Below are 19235 nucleotides of genomic sequence, written 5' to 3'. Positions count from 1 at the left end.
CAGGCGGCTCGTTGCTCATAACGCGGTGGCGGTGGAGGGTTCCTGGCTCCCCGGCGGTCCGACGTCTTTCCCCTTCTCGGCTGTCGGTGCTCCATTCGGCGTTGTAGGGCTTCTCCGTCGGTGAAATCTACCGACTCTCCGCTGTCGCTGAAGGCTGCGCTTTCCTGGTAGACGGTCGCGGGGGTCTCTGGGGTCGTGTTGGTCGGCTTCTTCTTGTGGCTGTGTTCGTATGCCATGATCTCCCTGGTCAGCTCGGCCAGGTTCATGTCGGGTTTGGACGTCAGTTTTTTTTGTAGCTTCTCGTCCCTCAGACCGATCACCACCTGGTCTCTGATGCGGTCTTCCAGGTCGGGGAAGCAGCAGTTCCTTGCGGCATGCCTGACCCCGGCGATGAATTCGTTGGCGGGCTCGTCCTGCCGTTGTTTCTTTTGTGCGAATTGCACCCGCCAGTATAGTTCTGATCGAGCCGGCATGTAGTATTTGCTCAGCTGGTCCACCAAGTCCGCGTAGGAGACTTCAGTGATGGGCACTGGGCTGAACAACCCGACGGCTGCATCGTACACCGGGGGCCCGCTGATGTACAGCAGAGCGGCGGCCTTTGCTCGGTCGTCAGTGATCTTACTGACGAGGAGGAATCCCTCGACTTGGCCGAGGTGTGATTGCCATCTCTCAGGATGGCGGGTATCAAACTCCCTCACACGGCCGAAGTTTGCCATGTCGTCCGGTCCTGGGTTGCTCCGATGGAAGTTAAAACTTCCGTGACAGCTCTTGCCGGGAACTCCCTTCCTCGGCCGTGACTTCAGCTCCGGAGCGATCCCATCCTCGTCGCCAGTGAAGTAGCCAAGGACCACTCGGGACGACAGGCTAGTAACAACAGATTTATTTAAGAGCAAAGGCAAACATAGAATAACTCGTCCGGCTTTTATAGCCGGCAGCTGGTAGTGAGGACCAATCAGCGGTGTTTATTTTGGCGCCCTGTCAGGCAGGGACCAATCCGCGTCGTCTTTTGTTGACAGCTCCGGCTTCCGCGTGTCTTGGTGTTTTGACAGCCGCGAGCTGTCAGTGGTTGCGCCTGCGCTGTACGGTGGACGCTTTGAGAGCTCAGGCTTCTTCGTAGTCCGGCGTTTGACAGCCGCGAGCTGTCAGTGGTGGCGCCTGCGCGGTGCGGGGAACTTTGACAGCTGTCAAAGTTCCCGCGTGTTTTCTTGTCAGGCTGCTTTTAGTTTATACGCTTGCTGCTGCCGTATTATTTGAACAGTTAACATATATACATCTCTCTCAGGGGATTGTTTACGTATATAACACACCTTCCATTTCTTTTGTCCACATCCTAAGTAGCAGACTTTGCCATCTCATTTCATAACCAAAATGCTATTCATAAATACCAGTGAAAAGAACACAGGGGAGGAGAGAGAAGAAAAGATATCCACTAGAATTGAAAAGGAGGAAGAGACAACAAAGTAATCCAAAAGGAAAAATAGTTGTATTGAGTATTATGAATATTGGGAATCGCATAGGGCATTATAAATTACAAGGACTTGTACTTTATTATAGAATCAGAATGATTTAGGGAATCAAGAGCCAGAGAAATAGCACTGCCACTCCCTCATAAAGGAAAACATTTCTATGAAAGAGCAAACAATTATATCGAGCTTCTTATACTCCAGCATTGATTTTTTCCCCCTCATGTATTCACAAGAAAGAGTATTAAAGGGTAACTTAATCATAATGATCTTAGGTTTCCTAAACAAAAATCCAACAGAAGAGAACAGCACGACTGAGTCTCTGATTAGTAGAGGCTGAAATTTATCTGAGGTTTGCCAGAGAAAAGTTAGCTATTTGAAAAGACATTTGTTGAAGTTTATGGATACCAAGTTTTAGCTTCAGGACAGAACTAGCATCAAGGACTTTAATCACAGATTTCAAGCTATCACAACAAGTGACTTGGGGAGGTGTACATCACAGAACATCAAAACAAATTAAAAACAATTCAAACAATTCAAATGAAATATATATGGAACCAACTAGAATTCTAACCATGGATGTTAATATAGGTAAGCAATTGGGTCCTTAACACACCTGGGGCCCCAACCTGGGTGCAAAACCAAGTCTTCATGGCCTTAAGATGCTTTTTTTTGTACTGAAAATGTAACAATTTTTAAATAGCCATCTATGAACGCAAAGTAATCAAAGAATCATAGAGTTGGAGTGACCATGAAGGTCATCTGATCTAATTCTCTACTCAGTGCAGGATCTCCCAGAGTAGGATTTTTCAAACTGCCCTGAGAGGACTTGATGATAAACTAAAGGAAGAAAAAATTCATTCAAACACATCAAATTTTCTAAAGCTTTGCTTCATGATCAGGAGCTGTAATTTTTTTAAAAAAAATAAGATTTCACAGGCTGATCATATTTGAAAACTCCTGCCCTAAAGCAACTTCATCCTTCTCTGCCTGATGGAGAACTCACACTTCATTTGGCAGCCTCTTCTACTGTTAAGTCATTTGTTCTGGTCTTGCCCTCTAGGGCAATACTGTGCAGACATCCGCTCCCTTTTCTATGTGGCAACCCTTGAGATATTTAAATTTAAGATATGCAGATCTTTGAAATTAACAAGTGCAAATCTGCTTGTATTTGTGGAAAGATATGCATTCTTCTTTTATTGGGTTGGGGTAAAACACTATTCATACTAAGAGCAAATTCTCGCAACATTTTATTTTTCATTTAAATGCAGCTTCCTTCTCTTCATTCCTTGGCTCATAATGGAGTCTCTGCTTCCCTCATTCAAAAAGTAAATCCTGAAACCCAAAGAACTAATGAGGATTCCTTCAGCATTGCTATCCCTGTATCCTACTACATCATGGATAGGGAAGATATGGCCCTCCAGATGATGGCATGATACTCCCACCAGTCCCACCCAGCATAGAGAGCTTTGAAAGATGCTAGTTATTTGTGTAGTGGTGATTATTTGTTATATTTGACATCCTGACTTTTCTCAAGAGCTTAATGCAGATTCTATGGGAATATCCCTTCATTTCTCCCTGCTACTACTCCCTGTGATGCAGGCTGACCAAAAGAAATCAGTAAGCATTTATGACTGAGGATTGACCAGAACTTTGGAATTCCCAGTCCTAATCTGACATCTTAACTGCTATGTTGCACTACTGTTTAAACAACATATGGAGAAGAATAGAGTCTTCATTTCTCCTTTTGAAAAACTGGACTGCTATGCTGATACTTTTGGACTGCAACTAAGATTAATCAAAGATATTCTGTTTTGAAAGTCATGCAACATAATCATCACTAAACACCTGAATAAGAACAAAATTTTCACAGGTCAGTTATTATATACTTCTGGAGAGTGGAACTCTAAATGAAGCCCAATAGGGGTGCTTGTACTAGGATGTTTTCAATAGCAAACTGTGGACACAGTGTCATTATAACTTCCTCTTGTCTGAATTTAGGTCATAAAAACCATAACTATAGCAGGAAACTCACTTGTAGAATAACACTATCTGGCTGGTTAAAATTGGGAACACTTGATCTGGCACTAGAAGGACCTTGGGTTGCGGGCCACAAACCTAGGAGTTTCCTTCCACAGGTCAGGACTCTGTGAAGAAAAGAAGAAAAAAAACAGAAGCAAACTCACCAATAGTAGGCTGGGATCCTGTATAAAGCACATTAATTTAGAAGAGGAAGCAATTGCAGCAGAATCTACCAAAACAAACTCAAACTGCTTTCTTATACTAGCAATATTAATGTCACTGTTTGCAAGGAGGTTCAAAATGCTCATTAAAGAGGTATAGAAACATATCTTTTATCCAAGCTTGTTGAATATAATTATTATTTGCAGGTGTAGATGACCAATATTTATTTATTCAGACTAATGGGAATGGAGCCCAAATGAAGTATCTCCCAAAATGGTGGTCCAGCCTTTGTTGAACATATTCAGCTGAGGAAAGCTCTCCATTCTTCTGGTAATCTGGCTCCACTGCTGAACCACTGTTTTACCACAAGATAGATTATTCTAATATTTAAGAAGTTTTTTTCAGTTCCGTAAATTGACAGGTATTTATATCTTGATTTTGTGTTATACAGGACAAAATCTAAAAATAATCTTGGATTACGTTTGCAGCAAAAAACATACAGGAGAAAGTTGGCTGCTATATTTATATCTCTTGGGTAATCATACAGTCATTTGAGCCATCCTGGCCAGCTTTTTCTGGGCCACTGTTTCTTCCCTGAATGGATAGTTACCAACAAAATAGATCCAGATCAGAAGTAGGTAACTTGATGCCTGTAGGAACTAACATGCACTCAAACATTTTTATAGAACTCACCAAGCTTCCTGACACATCTGATTTTGTAAAACATTTTTTAAAAGAAAAAATAACTCAGAAGACATCTTATTTCTTTGGAGGAATGTCTCTTGAAAATTATGCTGGGATGATAGAGCATATGGTAAGAGGGGCTAATCCACTAAAGTATTGTTTTATGAATGACCATCCCAACCATTATGGCTATTTTGTGACTTGGCAAGTCTCTCTTGGCAATCTTTTCATGGACACATGCATCACATACACTCCCAACTCCTTATGTGTCTCCATATCTGTGGCTTAGGTCAGAGATCCCCAATGTTTTGGGCACCAGGGACCAGTTCAGTGGAGAAAGGTTTTTCCGTGGACCGGAAAGTGTGTGGTTTTGTGTGTTGCCTGCATCCCACGGATGGGGCTTTGCTTGTTTGTGCGGATCAGTTCCTGGCATGCTGCGGTCCGGTACTGGTCCACGGACCAAGTGTTGGGGACTCCTGGCTTAGGTGTTAAGCAACAAAAAGCTAACAATTAATAGGAACCATTGGGTCATTTATTATTTGAAAGTTTGATTCAATTCACCAATGATTCAATTAAAAATAAGGTATTAAATCATGTCCTTTTGACCTAGCAATTTTTTCCCTTCATATCAATGTATCTAATGAATATATATGGTTATCGTTATACTGTATGCATTCATCTGCCAATTTAAGTGAATATTTTAGGATGAGTTGAACTTTAATTGGGAAGCGTTTTTCAGTTTTACAACCAGATTCCTTTTCTATGCTTAGTATAATACAGTGAACTCCTTAGAATTCATCTCAAAAGATGTTCTGAAAAGCTGCTTTGTTTATCCTGAGTGGCGTTCACTATTCTTCCCGCAAAAGCAATAGGAACAGGCACACTTACTGCCGAAAGTTGAAGAGAGGGGTAGTGACCCAGCCCAATGCTTCTGGGATGCGGCGCTGCTTGTTTGTCTCTGAAGAGCTCCCAGGAGGTGGGAGTGGAATAGCGAAGAGCGTGGCGGTCAGAAGAGTCTCTCGTGGCAGACGATTCATCTGAACTGGAAAACATATCCTGGAAGAGATTACAATAAATTAGCTTAAAATTATAGTTTCACACTTCTTTTTTTCAAACGCAATGCTTTGTTGAATTTCCACTATAGAATTATTTTCATCACAGAAAATAATTATCGCACTAGCTGGTCAGAGCAGTCCCAGAACTAGGGAACCTATGGCCCTACAGATACTGCTGAATTAAAATTCACCATCCTAGGAGGGGGTTTCGTGAAGCTGTAGCTCAGCAGCTTCTGAATAATCACATATTCCAGACCTTTGCATATTCTGTGATTTCCATTTTACTATACTAATAGGTACCTAATACTAAAAAAGAAAGTAGCAAAAGGCTTTTTCATGACAATCAGGGTTCAATCAAAATATTCAATTTTGTTCCATATGGCATCAACCTTATGAACTCTCAAGTTTCCTCTTTCTGCTATGTACAAAATGGACAGTGATTAATATATATGTATATGTACGAATGGGTATAGGTATGTCTCTCTCTCTGTGTGTATGTATGTATGTATATAGCATGTGTATATGCGTGTTATGTATGTGTATGGATTGATATATATTTTCTTTCAGAGCAGGCAACAAAATTTCATTTTTAATGTGTGCATGTCCCCAGTAAAAATGACAATAAAGGTTATCTTATCTATCTTATCTTAATCCAATCTTTTATCCATAATTCATCTTTACTAGGTTTATGTTCCCCTTTATCCCCTCCTTCATTCCTTTCTTCATTCAATGGCCATTGGAAAAGATTAGGGAGGCTTAGACAAAATATATGGCAAAGATAATTCATTACTCAAATCTGAATCCTTATAAATGTGAGAGAATACAAATAAATGCCATTTTATCTCTCTTGTCTAGGCAGGGTCTAGGCTACTTCATTACCTCAGAGGATATAGGGAAGCCAAGCCTCATTTGAACTCACTAACTTTTATTGTTATTCCTTGGGTTTCAAAGGGTAAGTAACACCTCAAACAACTGAAATGCAATAAATCAATTAGCACAGGAGATGAAATAATAGTGTAGAGGTGTTAGATCATAGTACACTTAAGTGGCTGGATTTCAATGCATCATATATCTGACAAATTAGAGTTTCACGGACAATGTTGTGTTCTAATTTTATGATCTCTCTTGTGATTCTGAAGATCATTGTTTGGTGAAGATGCTGAGAAAGTTCAGCATTTCCTAGATAAGGAAATAGTTAAAACCTGTTTCAATCTGCCATGTATGTACGGTATGTTAGCTAGCAGGTCCCAACACTAAAGATGTGACAACTGCAAGCAAGTGCTAAAGCAACATGGTCTGTTTTGGCTTCCTTTTAGCAAGCCTAAAGTAAAATAAGTACGGTACTTGTACTTTTCCTATTAATTTCTCCCGGTATTCCCCATTTAACATTGTTCTGGAATATAATTCTCCATTGGGTATGCTGGCTAGAGAAATTTGGGTGTTACAAGTGTCTAATCTTGGGGGCACTCAGGCTGAGAAAGTCTGCTCTGGGACATTGCAACATATTAAATGGCAGACTGAATTGGATAGGCAGGTATCACAAAAGATGAGCACACTGGTGCTTGTGGTGTAACACTTTCTCAAGCCAGCTTTCTCAAAACTTAAGTCTGTCTGACAGACTTAAATTGTGACAAATTATTCTTTCCATCTTCTACTCTGTTTTGTGCTAGTTAACTATAATTTTTGTATTAATGTATTTAATGTATTAAATCCCTTTATCAAAGAATGTGCAAAGCAAAAGTAGGGCAGTGGTCTGGGACATGCCCACCCAGGCTCCAAATGATATAGATTCTTTGCTAAAACAAGAATATTTCTGGAGAATAGCTGCTGCCAAAGAAGAAGTAGGTCACGCTGAAAGACTATCACTGCTGCAACATCAGTATCTCATCTAAGCTTCTGCTGCACAGCACTGGAAGAGGGGTGAGTGGGGAAAGCATGGTAAGACAACATGAGTTCTTGGCTGAAGTCACTCTTTTCTGGCAGAAAGAAAAAGTTAATTCTTCATATGGAAAAAGGCAAACAAGAAGAGGAGATTTTTAGTATTTAGGATTTTTCTTCTTGAGGCTCAGAGACAAAAGGCTAAATTACTAGGAAAGAAAAAGTTTTGTGTTCTTCTGGGGCAACAATATACAGTGCAATGTTTATATGACAAAGGATTAGCATCTGAACTAGAGATTTCTAATACGCATACTAGAATTTATAATTGTAGGACATGAAGTCTTATATAAAGAACTAAATAGCTGCCTAGCCATTGAAACAAACATGACAATTATCCTCACACTTCACTAAACATTTTGTTATTCAATATACAGTTTAGCAGGATTAAAGAGTTGAAAGCTTTACTTTGCCTTTTCTCAATACTATTATAATCTTACAGGAACTGAATGAATTGAAGGAAGTAATTTGATCACAGCCAGCTCCACAGCTGAATCAAGAGTTAATTTAAGGCTGTGCAAGTTAAGCATTCAAATGAACAACTGTGGTATTTCATTTTAAATAAAAAATGATAGTGCTGGCAGTCATTAAGATATCAAGTAGAGAATCACATCCCTCAAACATTATAAGTGGTGAAAAAAATGCGGAAAACACTATCTCTTTTGCCTAGAAGTCCTGTCTTCAATAACTGACAAGTGATTATTAATGCTGAGAAAATGACATATAGCACATGCTTAGAAATACATTTATTAATGTTACCCAGATATCAGAGGTGAGTTCTACCATATAAAATAGACTTTGTAGCTAAACACCACTGAAGCCAAATTCAGATAGGAGGGAATCACCACTGCAAAAAACGTAAGTCCACGTAAGTCCCCTCTATGCCAAATTTCCATATGGAGGTTTCTGGGCTGGATTAAAGAAGGGCAGGGCACACTAACCTCCTTCCAAAGTTTCCATTCCTCCATTCTATACAGCTACCTTAAGAAGAGGTTTTCCAACCGAATCCTAGGCTGATCCTGTAGTATAAGCAAGGCTGGAGGGTAGTCCTGTTCAGGGAAGCCTCATGGTGACCCAAAGACAGTCCAAAGGTGCTATACAAAACTTTTCATGTCTGTAAACCCTTCTGGCAGCTAGCTAGGGGTAGGCAGAAACAGCTACATGGTAGGCACCTCATTCCAGCTTTTTCGCTCTGGAGTTTAGTCCGTTTTAGTTGCTTGAATAAAGCACTCCTACCAAGAGAAATTTAGGCCACACTTTCCATGGTGGTCTCCAGTGTGTCTTGAGGCTTTCGTACTGCCTGTTCTGATGGCCTAATGAAAGTACTAAGTGTTATCTGCAGCTGAACAGTGGGCAGCAAACTTCTTGCTGTCTGAGCTATTTTTGGATCAAGTTCTCTTTTCCTCCACCTTGACAACTCCAAAGTGCACTATATATCCACTGGCACAGACCGTCACAGAAGAAACCTGTCCCTCTCTGTTGCTTTGCAATCCAATATCCCTCGGAAGTTATTTTGTCAGATTCTCAAATGAAGACATCTGCCCTTGGGAAGAACTGTCCAAGCATGCAGGGTTTATTTTGCAGAATCACAAAAGCAGTTAGGGGCAAATTATACTTAGCAGGCCAGTTTGTCACTTCTGCACCATCTGTTTCTCTGTGAGCCTACCCATCCCCTTTCACCAAAACAAAACAAAAACAAACCCCCCCCCCCAAAAAAAAACCCTTTTAAAATCAGATTGAAGTTTGCAAACACATCGTGGACATGTGCCAAAAAGCCACTGAAAGCCATGCCTGAAGCCTCTTTCTTTGTGTTTACATTCCTCCTCTTCCAATATTGCAAGCTAGTTTCCAAGAGATACTTGGTGGGAAAGCCACACATTGGTTACCCATGTAAAAAATAAAAGACCATAGTACAGAAGCCATGGAACAATAGCTTCATTTAAAAGTAATATGTGCTACATGCTTTGTAAACTTGTTATTGATAGGGGATTTTGGTTATTTGATAATACCTCAATTACTTCAGAGCATGGAAGAGAAACCTCCAGTTTTCAAGCCACATAGGGCCCTCTGATTTTTTATGTTTTTTGTATGTTTTAGAACAATTTTATTTATTTATTTTTTATTTTATTTTATTGCATTTATATACCGCCCTTTCCCTGAGGACTCAGATCGTAGCATTGGAATATTAGAAATATAAGTCCCATTGTAGAGTTGCTTCTATTTGTGCCCTCAAAAAGCAGACCTGCAGCACTGTGGAAGCCCTGATGTGGAATAGAAAAATAACAGATAGAAAATAGACAACAACCACCTCCCTATATTGCTTCACTGCTCATTACATAAAGCAGAATTTTCATTAAAAAGGAGGATAAATAGTAACTATCAGTGCATGAATTTGAGTTCAATGGATGGTTAGGCACTATGTATTTTATAAAGGCTGCTTTGTTTTGCTACTGGATGACATAATGTATTGGACATTGTCTAACTTCAACATTATTATTATTTTGGGGTGGACTAGCCCATTCTAAAGTTAAATTTTGGGGTGGACCAGCTCATTCTAAAATCACCTTGTGTCCTGATGAAGGAAGAAAGTGTTCTGGGATCAAACTGTTTCTGACTATAGGCCAGAGCACTGGCTCTGGCAGATTATCTTTGTCAGGTCTGGAATATACAGCTCTTGGCCCTGTTGGAATTCTCAGAAGGATTTGATAGCACTAATAATGGTATTCTTCTGGAAGATTGATGGTGGATTGCAGTTTTCCAGAGGTTTAGGCCCTGCCTGAGTGAACAACAGCGATAGCAATAGCACTTAGACTTATATACCACTTCATCATACTTTATAGCATTCTCTGAGCGGTTTAGCATATTGCCCCCAACAATCTTGGTCATTTTACCAACCTCAGAAGGCTGGAAGGCTGAGTCAACCTCAATCCCCATCAGAACCAAACTCCAGACTTGGGTAGAGTTTACCTGCAATATTGCATTCTAATGACTGTGCCACCAGAACTCCAATAAACACTATTGCACAAGGGGATAGAATAGTTGAGCTTCTGAGTACTCCAATGAGAGATGCCACAGGGCCTGTTTCTATTTCCCCCACTGTATTTAATATACACTATAGAAGAGGTTATCTACCAGTTTAGGATGAGGCATTGCCAGCCTGAAGCCAGTTTGGCCTAGTGGTTAAAGTACCAAGCTGCAAGACATGAAAATGTGAGTTTTATTTCATTTTTAGCATTAATCCCACTGGGTGACTAGGCCAGTCACTATCACCCAGCCCCAAGAAGAAAGCAGCAGCAAGCTATTTCTGAAAATGCTGCCAATGCATAGACTTGTTTATGTGGTCACCAGGAATCAAGAATGAGCTGAAGGGATCCTTGTGCGTGTGCGTGCACACCCACACACCCTATCAGTATGCTTATGATTCAGTTATAACTATTCCAATGTTCACTGACATTGTGGGGTTCCTGACACATGGTCTCGAGATTTTAAAAATGGGTTTAGCTTTCTTGGGAGATGCTGGGGACTGGCATACCATATCCTTTACCACTGAGCAGTAGTTGTTACACAGAAAACCATTTTTAAAAAATCCACCCTTTTGTACATTAAGAATGTACACGATCTCTCCCATTCTTATACTTCAAAGGGAGATTAAAGAGATGATGCCTTACTGTTGGTCCCAGATGATTAGATGAAAGAAGTACTTGTATACACGAGCTTTTCGGGTTTGCAGAGAGGGGCAAAGCTCCTTTCCTCCATGGATGAGTGAGCAGGAGAGGTAGAAATCTTCATAGCTGTAGAAAGATGGATGGCAATGAAAGTCAGATGAGCAAATTCTCATCATCTCACAATGCAAAACAAAGAAAAGGAAAATGGAGGCTTTCAGAAACATATAACTGCAATGCAGAAAAATCAGGAGGTTCACATGAAAAGAAATGTCTCTGATTTATTTCTTGTTCAGCAACTGATTCACAGGTGAGACTTTATTTTATTCCCAAGCCCAGAAATGTCCTATTCAGTTTGGTACCCTTGAAGGGGCAATTAATAAAAGTAAACTCCAGATGGTTCATGTTCGGTCTATAATGTGCCCAAAGATTATTCATGCAACCAGAGGAATCCCCAATTAGTAGAAGACTTTCAGCAATAATTTCCTTTCTCCACCTGAGACTCATTAAAGGCCAAGAAATTTTCAGAAGCCTTGAAAGATCTTTTATCCGAAGTTGGTTTGAGAGAGGGCCATGAGAATTAGAAAGTGTGTTGCCCGGTTAGCATCAGTTCTGTCAATAAATTTCCCTACATTTTTTTTTAAATTTTAAAAGCTATTATTAGCCACTTTTGTATGTCTGAGATGAAGAGGACAATTAATAATAATACTACACCTATGTTTATAATATCACAGAATTTCCCGTTTCCTCCATACCAAAATGATACTGGCTTTGTTTTGTATGATTGGTTATGTGACATACTAATGAAAATACTGGAGGTCAAGAGACAAATGTCTTCATGATTTATAAAGCTTTATAAAACTAGCAGCTCCCTCCCTCTCTCCCTGGGTGGGTGGGCACATGTGTGTATGATTAATATGCTTGAGGAAATAACCACTTGAACACCCCCGGGATCGACAAAATCATTAGCAATTGCAACTTTACTCGGAAAACTTACCTCCTGTGACCTTATTTCTAACACCGTCAGTTTTTTTTACCTGTTTATCCCATATCCTTGAGAAGGACTTGATAGGTGGATAAAAATGCTAAATCCAATCTAAACATGTGGCTGACTGTATGACAAACCAAAATAATATCCTCTTCCGTTTTCAAGATTCTAAAGTTTATAATCTTTCCTGTTATTCTTAAGAATCCCGAGTCTTTCTTTCTGGCATCAAAACAAAGGGGCATCTTTGGGCACAGAAATTCTACACAACACATTAAATTCAAGTCGTGGCCAGGATTGGGTTGCTTAAACCAAACCAGTTTTTTTTTAACCTAAATTAAATCTCACACTTTGAACAGATCCAGATCCGAGTGGAAAGATGCCTTATCTGAGACACTTTTCAGCTCAGATACTTGAACGGAGGAGGAGGAGGAGGAGGAGGAGGAGGAGGAAGACGGCTAGAAAGGGACAATTCTCCCACAGATTTTCACCCCCACAAACAGGGTGTTTCCTGGGTTATCATCTTTTGAGAAATGTTTTCCTACTTCCTCCTCAGCCAGTGGAGGGACATACGCCTTTTAGAATGCCATCACAGGGTGCTCTGTCAGAGGGCCAGCCCTGTGACAGGTGCCGAGCGATGATGCTAGGAGGGCTTACTGAGTAACAAAGGTCAGGACAGGCTTGGATTTCCCAGGCTACTGCTTTTGTTCAGAGTCACTCATTCAGTGGAATACATTAAGGATGGAACAAAAGCAAGAGGTCCCCGGAGGGAGGGCAGCTAACTTCGACAACCTCCTCCCACGTGTTCCTTCTGCTGGGGAGGTGGATTACTCCCAGGCACTGCTTCCCTGTTTTTATTGGAATGAAAACACATGAGCAAAGAGTGTTTACAAAGAAGCATCCACCCCCACCCCCCACACTTCGTATTGTCTCTATATCCATTAGGTGAGTCCCATCCACTAGCAGTCTTGGCCGAAGAGGAGAAGCCCAGGCTGAGAAACAGCCATCTGTCACTGTCTCTAGAGCCAATCCCCAGAATGAGGGTGCCTGTGGACTATGCTAGTGGAGTATCCCAGGGAGTTTCCAGAACAAGATTTGCAGGAGAACAAAGAATCTAGTATATAGCTCTTAGTTGCTCATCTGACCAACTAGCCTCTTTCTTTCAAGGGGAATAGACCCTATTTAAAGGTACGTTTAACAGCTTGTCATGGGGAAGGGAGCAGAATATGTACTATTAAATATATACAGTTCTCTTATGGATGCTGTCTTTGATTTCTACCCCGCAATAGCAAAAATGAACACTGGTGATTTTCATAGAAAACAGTATTCTACAATTCTGGTTATTTTATTAGATTTATATCTCATGCAACATTCAAGCCAGCTTAGAACAATTAAAAAGAAATCTACAAAACATAAAAGCAAGACAATACAATTAACTTAAGATCAGTATCATTATCATTAAAATCAATTTAGTTAAAAACTAAAATCTTAATAGTAGAAATGTGTTTTTGGCATTCTTTTTAAAACTGGGAAAAGGGACCAAAGACATTTCCTTGGGGACACATTCCATAGCTTGGGAACCATGAGAGATGCCCTCTCTCATATGCCAGAAAGGACTCTCTGTTGATACAACTGACTGGCCACTTCAAAGTGGGATTGAAGCATCCCCATATCCCTCCAACAGCTGTAGACTTGTACATTATTATTTTATTATTCCATTTCATCTTTTTCGCAATCCCCTTTCCACTGTTATCCATGTGATGTAGACAGAGCTAAAAGGCACTTTGTGGCCCAAGGTCACCCAACAAGACTCCTCATTTGAAGGTGGGCTTAAAGATTGATGTCTCCAACCTAGTCCCTAGGTCTAGCTTAAAATGCTATTACCCTTTGACAAACATTGCCAAGTTTCTATAAAAAATATGTTCTTACTTACCTTGTAGCCCAGGTGATGGGTATACGATGAGTAGCATAGACTGTGAAAGACAGCGAACAGGAAAGGAGACGGGCCTCTTGGGAGAATGCATGCTTTCTGTTCCCATGTACCACTGTCTGGAAGTCTGCATTAAAAGTATTGCAATAGAGCTCCACCAGATCCAAGATAGAGGCTGTCAAAGCTTCTACAATTTTCTCTGTTGGAGAGAGGATTTTATTTAGATATTGTTAGAATTCAGAAAAAAAATTGCATAAAAAATTAAAATCTGAAACATTTGGAAATAACAAATAAAATTTTTACTTTACATGGTTTATTTTTGGTTTAGCACGTCTGAATCCTGCAACTGTCATTTCTGAAGGCAGTTTGTTTTTTTGCTTAATATTTAAGAAAACTCAGCCAAGTATGTTTTTTTAGGCAAGCTGATTAAAGAAACCATGTCTTATCAGAGTGTGCGAAATTAGTCTAAGAGTATTCATGTTGACTCCTGATTCATCTTTACCCAACTCATGGCTTCCAAAAGACAATTTCTCATATCTTAAGTAACACATCCTAATGATTTGTTGTGAAAAGAGGCTGCCCTCTTTTCTGCCTGTAATTGTTTGACTAATGTCCATATTATCACTTACAGTTAACATCTATATAAAAATCAGTTTTGCTAGGCCACAAAAAAAATAAAATGAACAAGGAAGCAAACAACAACAAGAAGAACAAAAGCAAGGACAATGCCAAATTCTTTAACACTGAACTGAACACTACTTTTTTCTTCCCTGAAATGCTCCTTTTCTATAAAGCTGTGATGTGTCTAATGTTCAAAACAAGCCAGCATTCATAAGGCTTGCCCTATGGGTGAAAACTGAATCTAGTTCAATTGAGAAAATGGTAGAAGTTTTAACCAATATCACAGTATCACTGCTTTTGATTAAAAAAAAACAACTTTTAATAAGAATTCTTATTTCAAAGAACTCTCATATTATAACTAACAAACATCGCCTCACAAAGGTATAATTAGCATTTTTTGAAAATCTTCCACTATTGTTTTCTATGACCAAGATAAATCAGCTGTCCAAAGAGCTTGCTCAAAGGAATTTTCCATTTTATGTACTCATTCTAAACAAAAACTCAAAGGACTCCGAAAATTAATATACACCGTGATCGTTGTTGTTATCATTGTTGTTACTTTTTGTTGTTATAGGAAACAACATATTAAAAACTCCAGAATTCACAAATTAGAGAGGAAATTTTTACCTCTGTTCTCCCTCATGGCCAAAACATTTGGATCCTGTTCAGAAAGGAAAAACAAAATTGAAAATAGTTAATGTTAATGAGTCAACCACCTTATATACAGTACACAGACATGTTTCAGTTCCCAAAACAACCCATGAGATAATGAGGAATCCTGAGTTTATTCGCTAAATCCTCATAGCAAATAGTTAGGTTCACTCATCCTACTGTTTTGCTCCAATGTTAAGTGGATCTTTTTATTCTCAATGCTAAAATTCTACAACTTAAGGTCCTCCAGATGGACCAACTCCCAGAATTCTTAGCAACAACTAAGTGGGCTGGGGATTTACATGCGGAAATCTACATATCTGGAAGAACATTGCTAAAATTATTTATCTACAGAGTTTGGCTTGATTCTTTACCCATTTATGCAACTGAGGCAGGCTCGCAGTTTGACTTGTCAATGTAAACTCAGAGATAATTTCTAATGTCTTAAGTAAGCATATTTCCAGATACATTTTTTTAATTATCTCCTGGGAAATGGGTATTTCTTTTGATCAGACTATTGTCTATAAGCTCAAAAAGGTTCAGACTGGAAATGCTACTTTTTAAATAGATCCTCTATGAGGGTCTGCCTCAAGTTCCATTTGTTCTTCTAATGCTAATGGCTTAAAGTTCAGCCATACACCATATCTGTCATGCAGGTCAAGATAGTGAAGAATGAAGGAATATTCATCTTTCTATCTTGTTATGGCCTTAAGTTACCAGTCGTGAAGAATGAGGGAATATTCCCCTTTCTATCTTGTTATAGCCATAAGTTACCAATCACTTAATTAATCTTAAACTATTCCATTAGCTGGTCTGGGCTTACACATTGCACTAAATCATAACGTGATTTATTTTAAGCTCAGCGCCATGCTGGAACCAGCATTTATAACATAGAAGAAAGTATCCAAAATGGATTGAGCTTCAGTTACTTAAGCTCTCACCTTATACACATATTAATCAGTGTCTTGCCTGGAGAGGCACAGAAAGCTATGTTGGTAGGTAAATAAATTCACCTTCTCTAAAAGAGGTAGAAAGAACAATGGTTCCTTTGCAGAGAGCAAAACAGTTCAAGAAAGTAAGTGGATAGAATGCAACATACCATTACTGTAGTTAAAAGGGGGGGGAAGCAGCTGCAGTAGCATCTCTTCTCCTATCTTCGCATACATTGAATTCCCCTCCTGTCATTTTCATCCATTTGGTTCTAATGTTCAGATTCAAGCTCGCTGTTTCTGAACTTCAGACTTACCTTCTGGATTTTGGGCTGCATGCGAGATGGACAAGGTGGTAGCTGATTCAGGGCTGCAGTGATTTCTTGGGATTCTACAGCAGCCAAAGCATTGCAAATGGCCATGACAGACTGGACTACCCGCTCTGCTTTCAGTGGGAAATCTCCCTGGATGAATAATTGAAACATTGAAAAGAATGAGCTACAATTATGTTATTTATATCTTTGTGTTAACACTTGGCTTAGGAGCCTGACAATCATCAAGATCTAGCAGGCACGGATGTGGAATTCAAGTATTTCCTCTCCTATGATATCATTGGGAGATTTCTTCCCAAAAGCAACAGCAAGAACGTCTTCAGAGCAGGATACCTTGGCAAAGGTGTCAAAATCAAAGAGAGAAACTTATTTTTCTCTCTTCCTATTCTCACAAATAAATGAAAGTACTCAATGAAGTTGCATGAGTCAAGGAGGGCAGGAGGGAGTGAAACAGGTAAGTCTTTCTGTTTGGAGTTATTTATGTAGTACTACCTATATATATAGTTAGTTAAATCAAGGCCATTGTATCTATTGGAAATATGCATATATTATTTGCCTAAAAGTACCACTACAGTAAACATTCTAATTTAGAAGAGTCTGTCCCTTTTTCTCACCTCTGACAAACCCTACTGAGCTTTTGTGAGCTTTAGCACAGAAAATATATAAAAGAAATGTATCAGTTTCAACAAATAAAAGGCAGTAACTTAGTTAAACTTGAGATGGTCCTTTTTTCTCTTCACTATCTTTGTGACCAAAAACTAAACAGAATGTTGTGAAAAAATTATTACCACCTTTTCTGTCTTAAATTCGGATATGGCTTCAGATACGTCTTTCAACATATGCATTTCAACATAAAGACATATCTGAAGTCATACTTGAATTTAAAAAGAAAAAGGTAGCATCACTTGACTTCCAAATTCTACATTTAATGTGTTTCAACTCCTTCATGTAGAATTTGGAAGACATGTGATACTACTAACATCTTCCATCAATTTAATTCAAGTGATTGCTCCAGAAACCATAGAAAGAATTGCCACTAAGAGGCACTGTTGTTTATTGCACCTATGTCTGTAGAATGCAGGTATTTATTGGATAAGAGTCCAGAGAAGGTACTGTTGTATATACCGTATTTTCTGGCGTATAAGATGACTTTTTAACCCATGAAAATCTTCTCAAACGTCGGGGGTCGTCTTATACGCCCAGTCATCTTATACGCCGGAAAATAGTAAATCAATCTTCGGGAGCGGAGATGTTAGTGGAAACGGACAAATCCAGCGCTCGAGAACGGTGAAAGACGGCCTCCTCATAAATAAACCGACCAGCCCAACCGAGGCTGAGGCTCCAGCTTACCGGCATCCTAGGGCAGCAGCCCTTTTTGGGGGGGGAAGGGAGCGGGAGTTAAGCGCGTGCCAAGCCGCTGGCGCTCCGCGAGCACGAGAGCTCAAGGGAGCGTGGGAAGCCAGGCAGAGGCCGACCTGACATGTTCGTGCAGAGCTAAGCTTCACTTGACCCTGGGAGTTTGATTTCAGGGCATGGTGCCGCGGCAGACCTACAGCAACACCCGCCCAGGAAGGCGCAGCTCAGGAATTGCGACAGGCAGACCACAGCGGAAAGCTGGCGCTGGGGCTTCAGCAGCCCGGGGTCGCCCCTCCGCCCTGAAGTAGAAGGTGGCCTTGGGGAGGGTGTGTGTGTGAATCTTAAACTTGCGGCGCAGGGCTGAGCCCGTTTCTCCCCCCCCCACTCCTCCGCCGTCCTGTTCATTAACTAACCTATGGAAAGAACCACTTTCTTTCAGACCTGGTGCCTTCCCGAAGTGTTGGTCCACAATGCTCGTTGCTCCTGGCCGAAACAGCCAGCGCGTGTGGCTGAAGTAGAAGGGGGCACCAAGGCGAGAGGAGACGAGGTTTAGGTGAGGCAGAGCAAAGCTGATCTCGAGGCCAAAAGCTCTTGATAAACCTTCACCTAATTGAGAAGCAGCTCTGACTTCCTACTTATGTCTGGCAGAAGCAGTTTGTTCACTTTGTCTAGACAGGCACAATCATACCAAAGAGAATGCCTGTGGAGATTCTCAGTCATGCAGGTCATGGTTGTGTTTTTTACCAAAAGGCAACTGAACTTTCTTGGTGGTTATTTTTTTTCCCCTGTGCAAATGTTTTGCTTCTCATCCAAGAAGCTTCTTAGTTCAACTAAAGAAGCTTGTTTGGATGAGAAGTGAAAACATTTTCAAAGGAAAAAAAACCAAGAAAGGCCAGTTGCCTTTTGGAAAAAGCACCTTTGGGACTACCAAAAAGTGTTATCATTAATAAGTGTGAGTGTTACAAATATGCAAATAAAATCTACATGAGCCAGTCAAGTCAATAGTACTGTATTCCTACATTGCCTCATAACTACAAGTGTGCTAAAGCTCACAACATACTAGAAATGCATCTTTTTTGTATGTCAGTCAACTGGAGAGAGCTGGACATATCTAGAAGATTCTGCTACTGAGGACATTTATAAAATAAAAATAAGGTCACAGTTTAATGGCTTGCTAAGCTGTGCACAAATAAAAATAGGCTGTTTATTTAGAAAGATCAGAAGCAAACAATGAATGTTAAACATCAAGACTCTGTATATCCAAACAGCTAAGATAAAAGCGTCATTGTCTCTTTTTGCCTAAGATGCTGAGAATCAAAACATTTTGGTTAAATCAGTCTTTCCCTAGCTTGGCATTCTCCAGATGTGTGAAAATTAAAATTCTCAGCCAGAACAATTTTGAGCATTGTTAACTCTAAGGCACCTGAGGAGCACCACATAGGGAAAAC

At 40.1% G+C, this 19235-nt stretch overlaps 1 protein-coding gene across 1 annotated transcript in view; it reads right to left on the bottom strand.

Annotated features, from left to right (window-relative positions):
- Window positions 1-19235, bottom strand: part of PIK3C2B (phosphatidylinositol-4-phosphate 3-kinase catalytic subunit type 2 beta) — a 103790-nt gene that overhangs the window by 37656 nt on the left and 46899 nt on the right. The window contains exons 9-14 of the mRNA XM_083359217.1: window positions 16417-16563; window positions 15147-15180; window positions 13902-14097; window positions 10990-11112; window positions 5220-5387; window positions 3499-3610 (exon numbers count right to left, since the gene is read on the bottom strand). Of these exons, the coding sequence (XP_083215343.1) occupies window positions 3499-3610; window positions 5220-5387; window positions 10990-11112; window positions 13902-14097; window positions 15147-15180; window positions 16417-16563 (780 nt within the window). The remainder of the gene's footprint in view (window positions 1-3498; window positions 3611-5219; window positions 5388-10989; window positions 11113-13901; window positions 14098-15146; window positions 15181-16416; window positions 16564-19235) is intronic.

Source organism: Vipera ursinii (assembly GCF_947247035.1).
Source record: "Vipera ursinii genome assembly, chromosome: 3".
Lineage (NCBI taxonomy): Eukaryota > Metazoa > Chordata > Lepidosauria > Squamata > Viperidae > Vipera > Vipera ursinii.
Note: the sequence above shows the minus strand (reverse complement) of the source record. Positions and strands in the feature narration are given on the sequence as shown.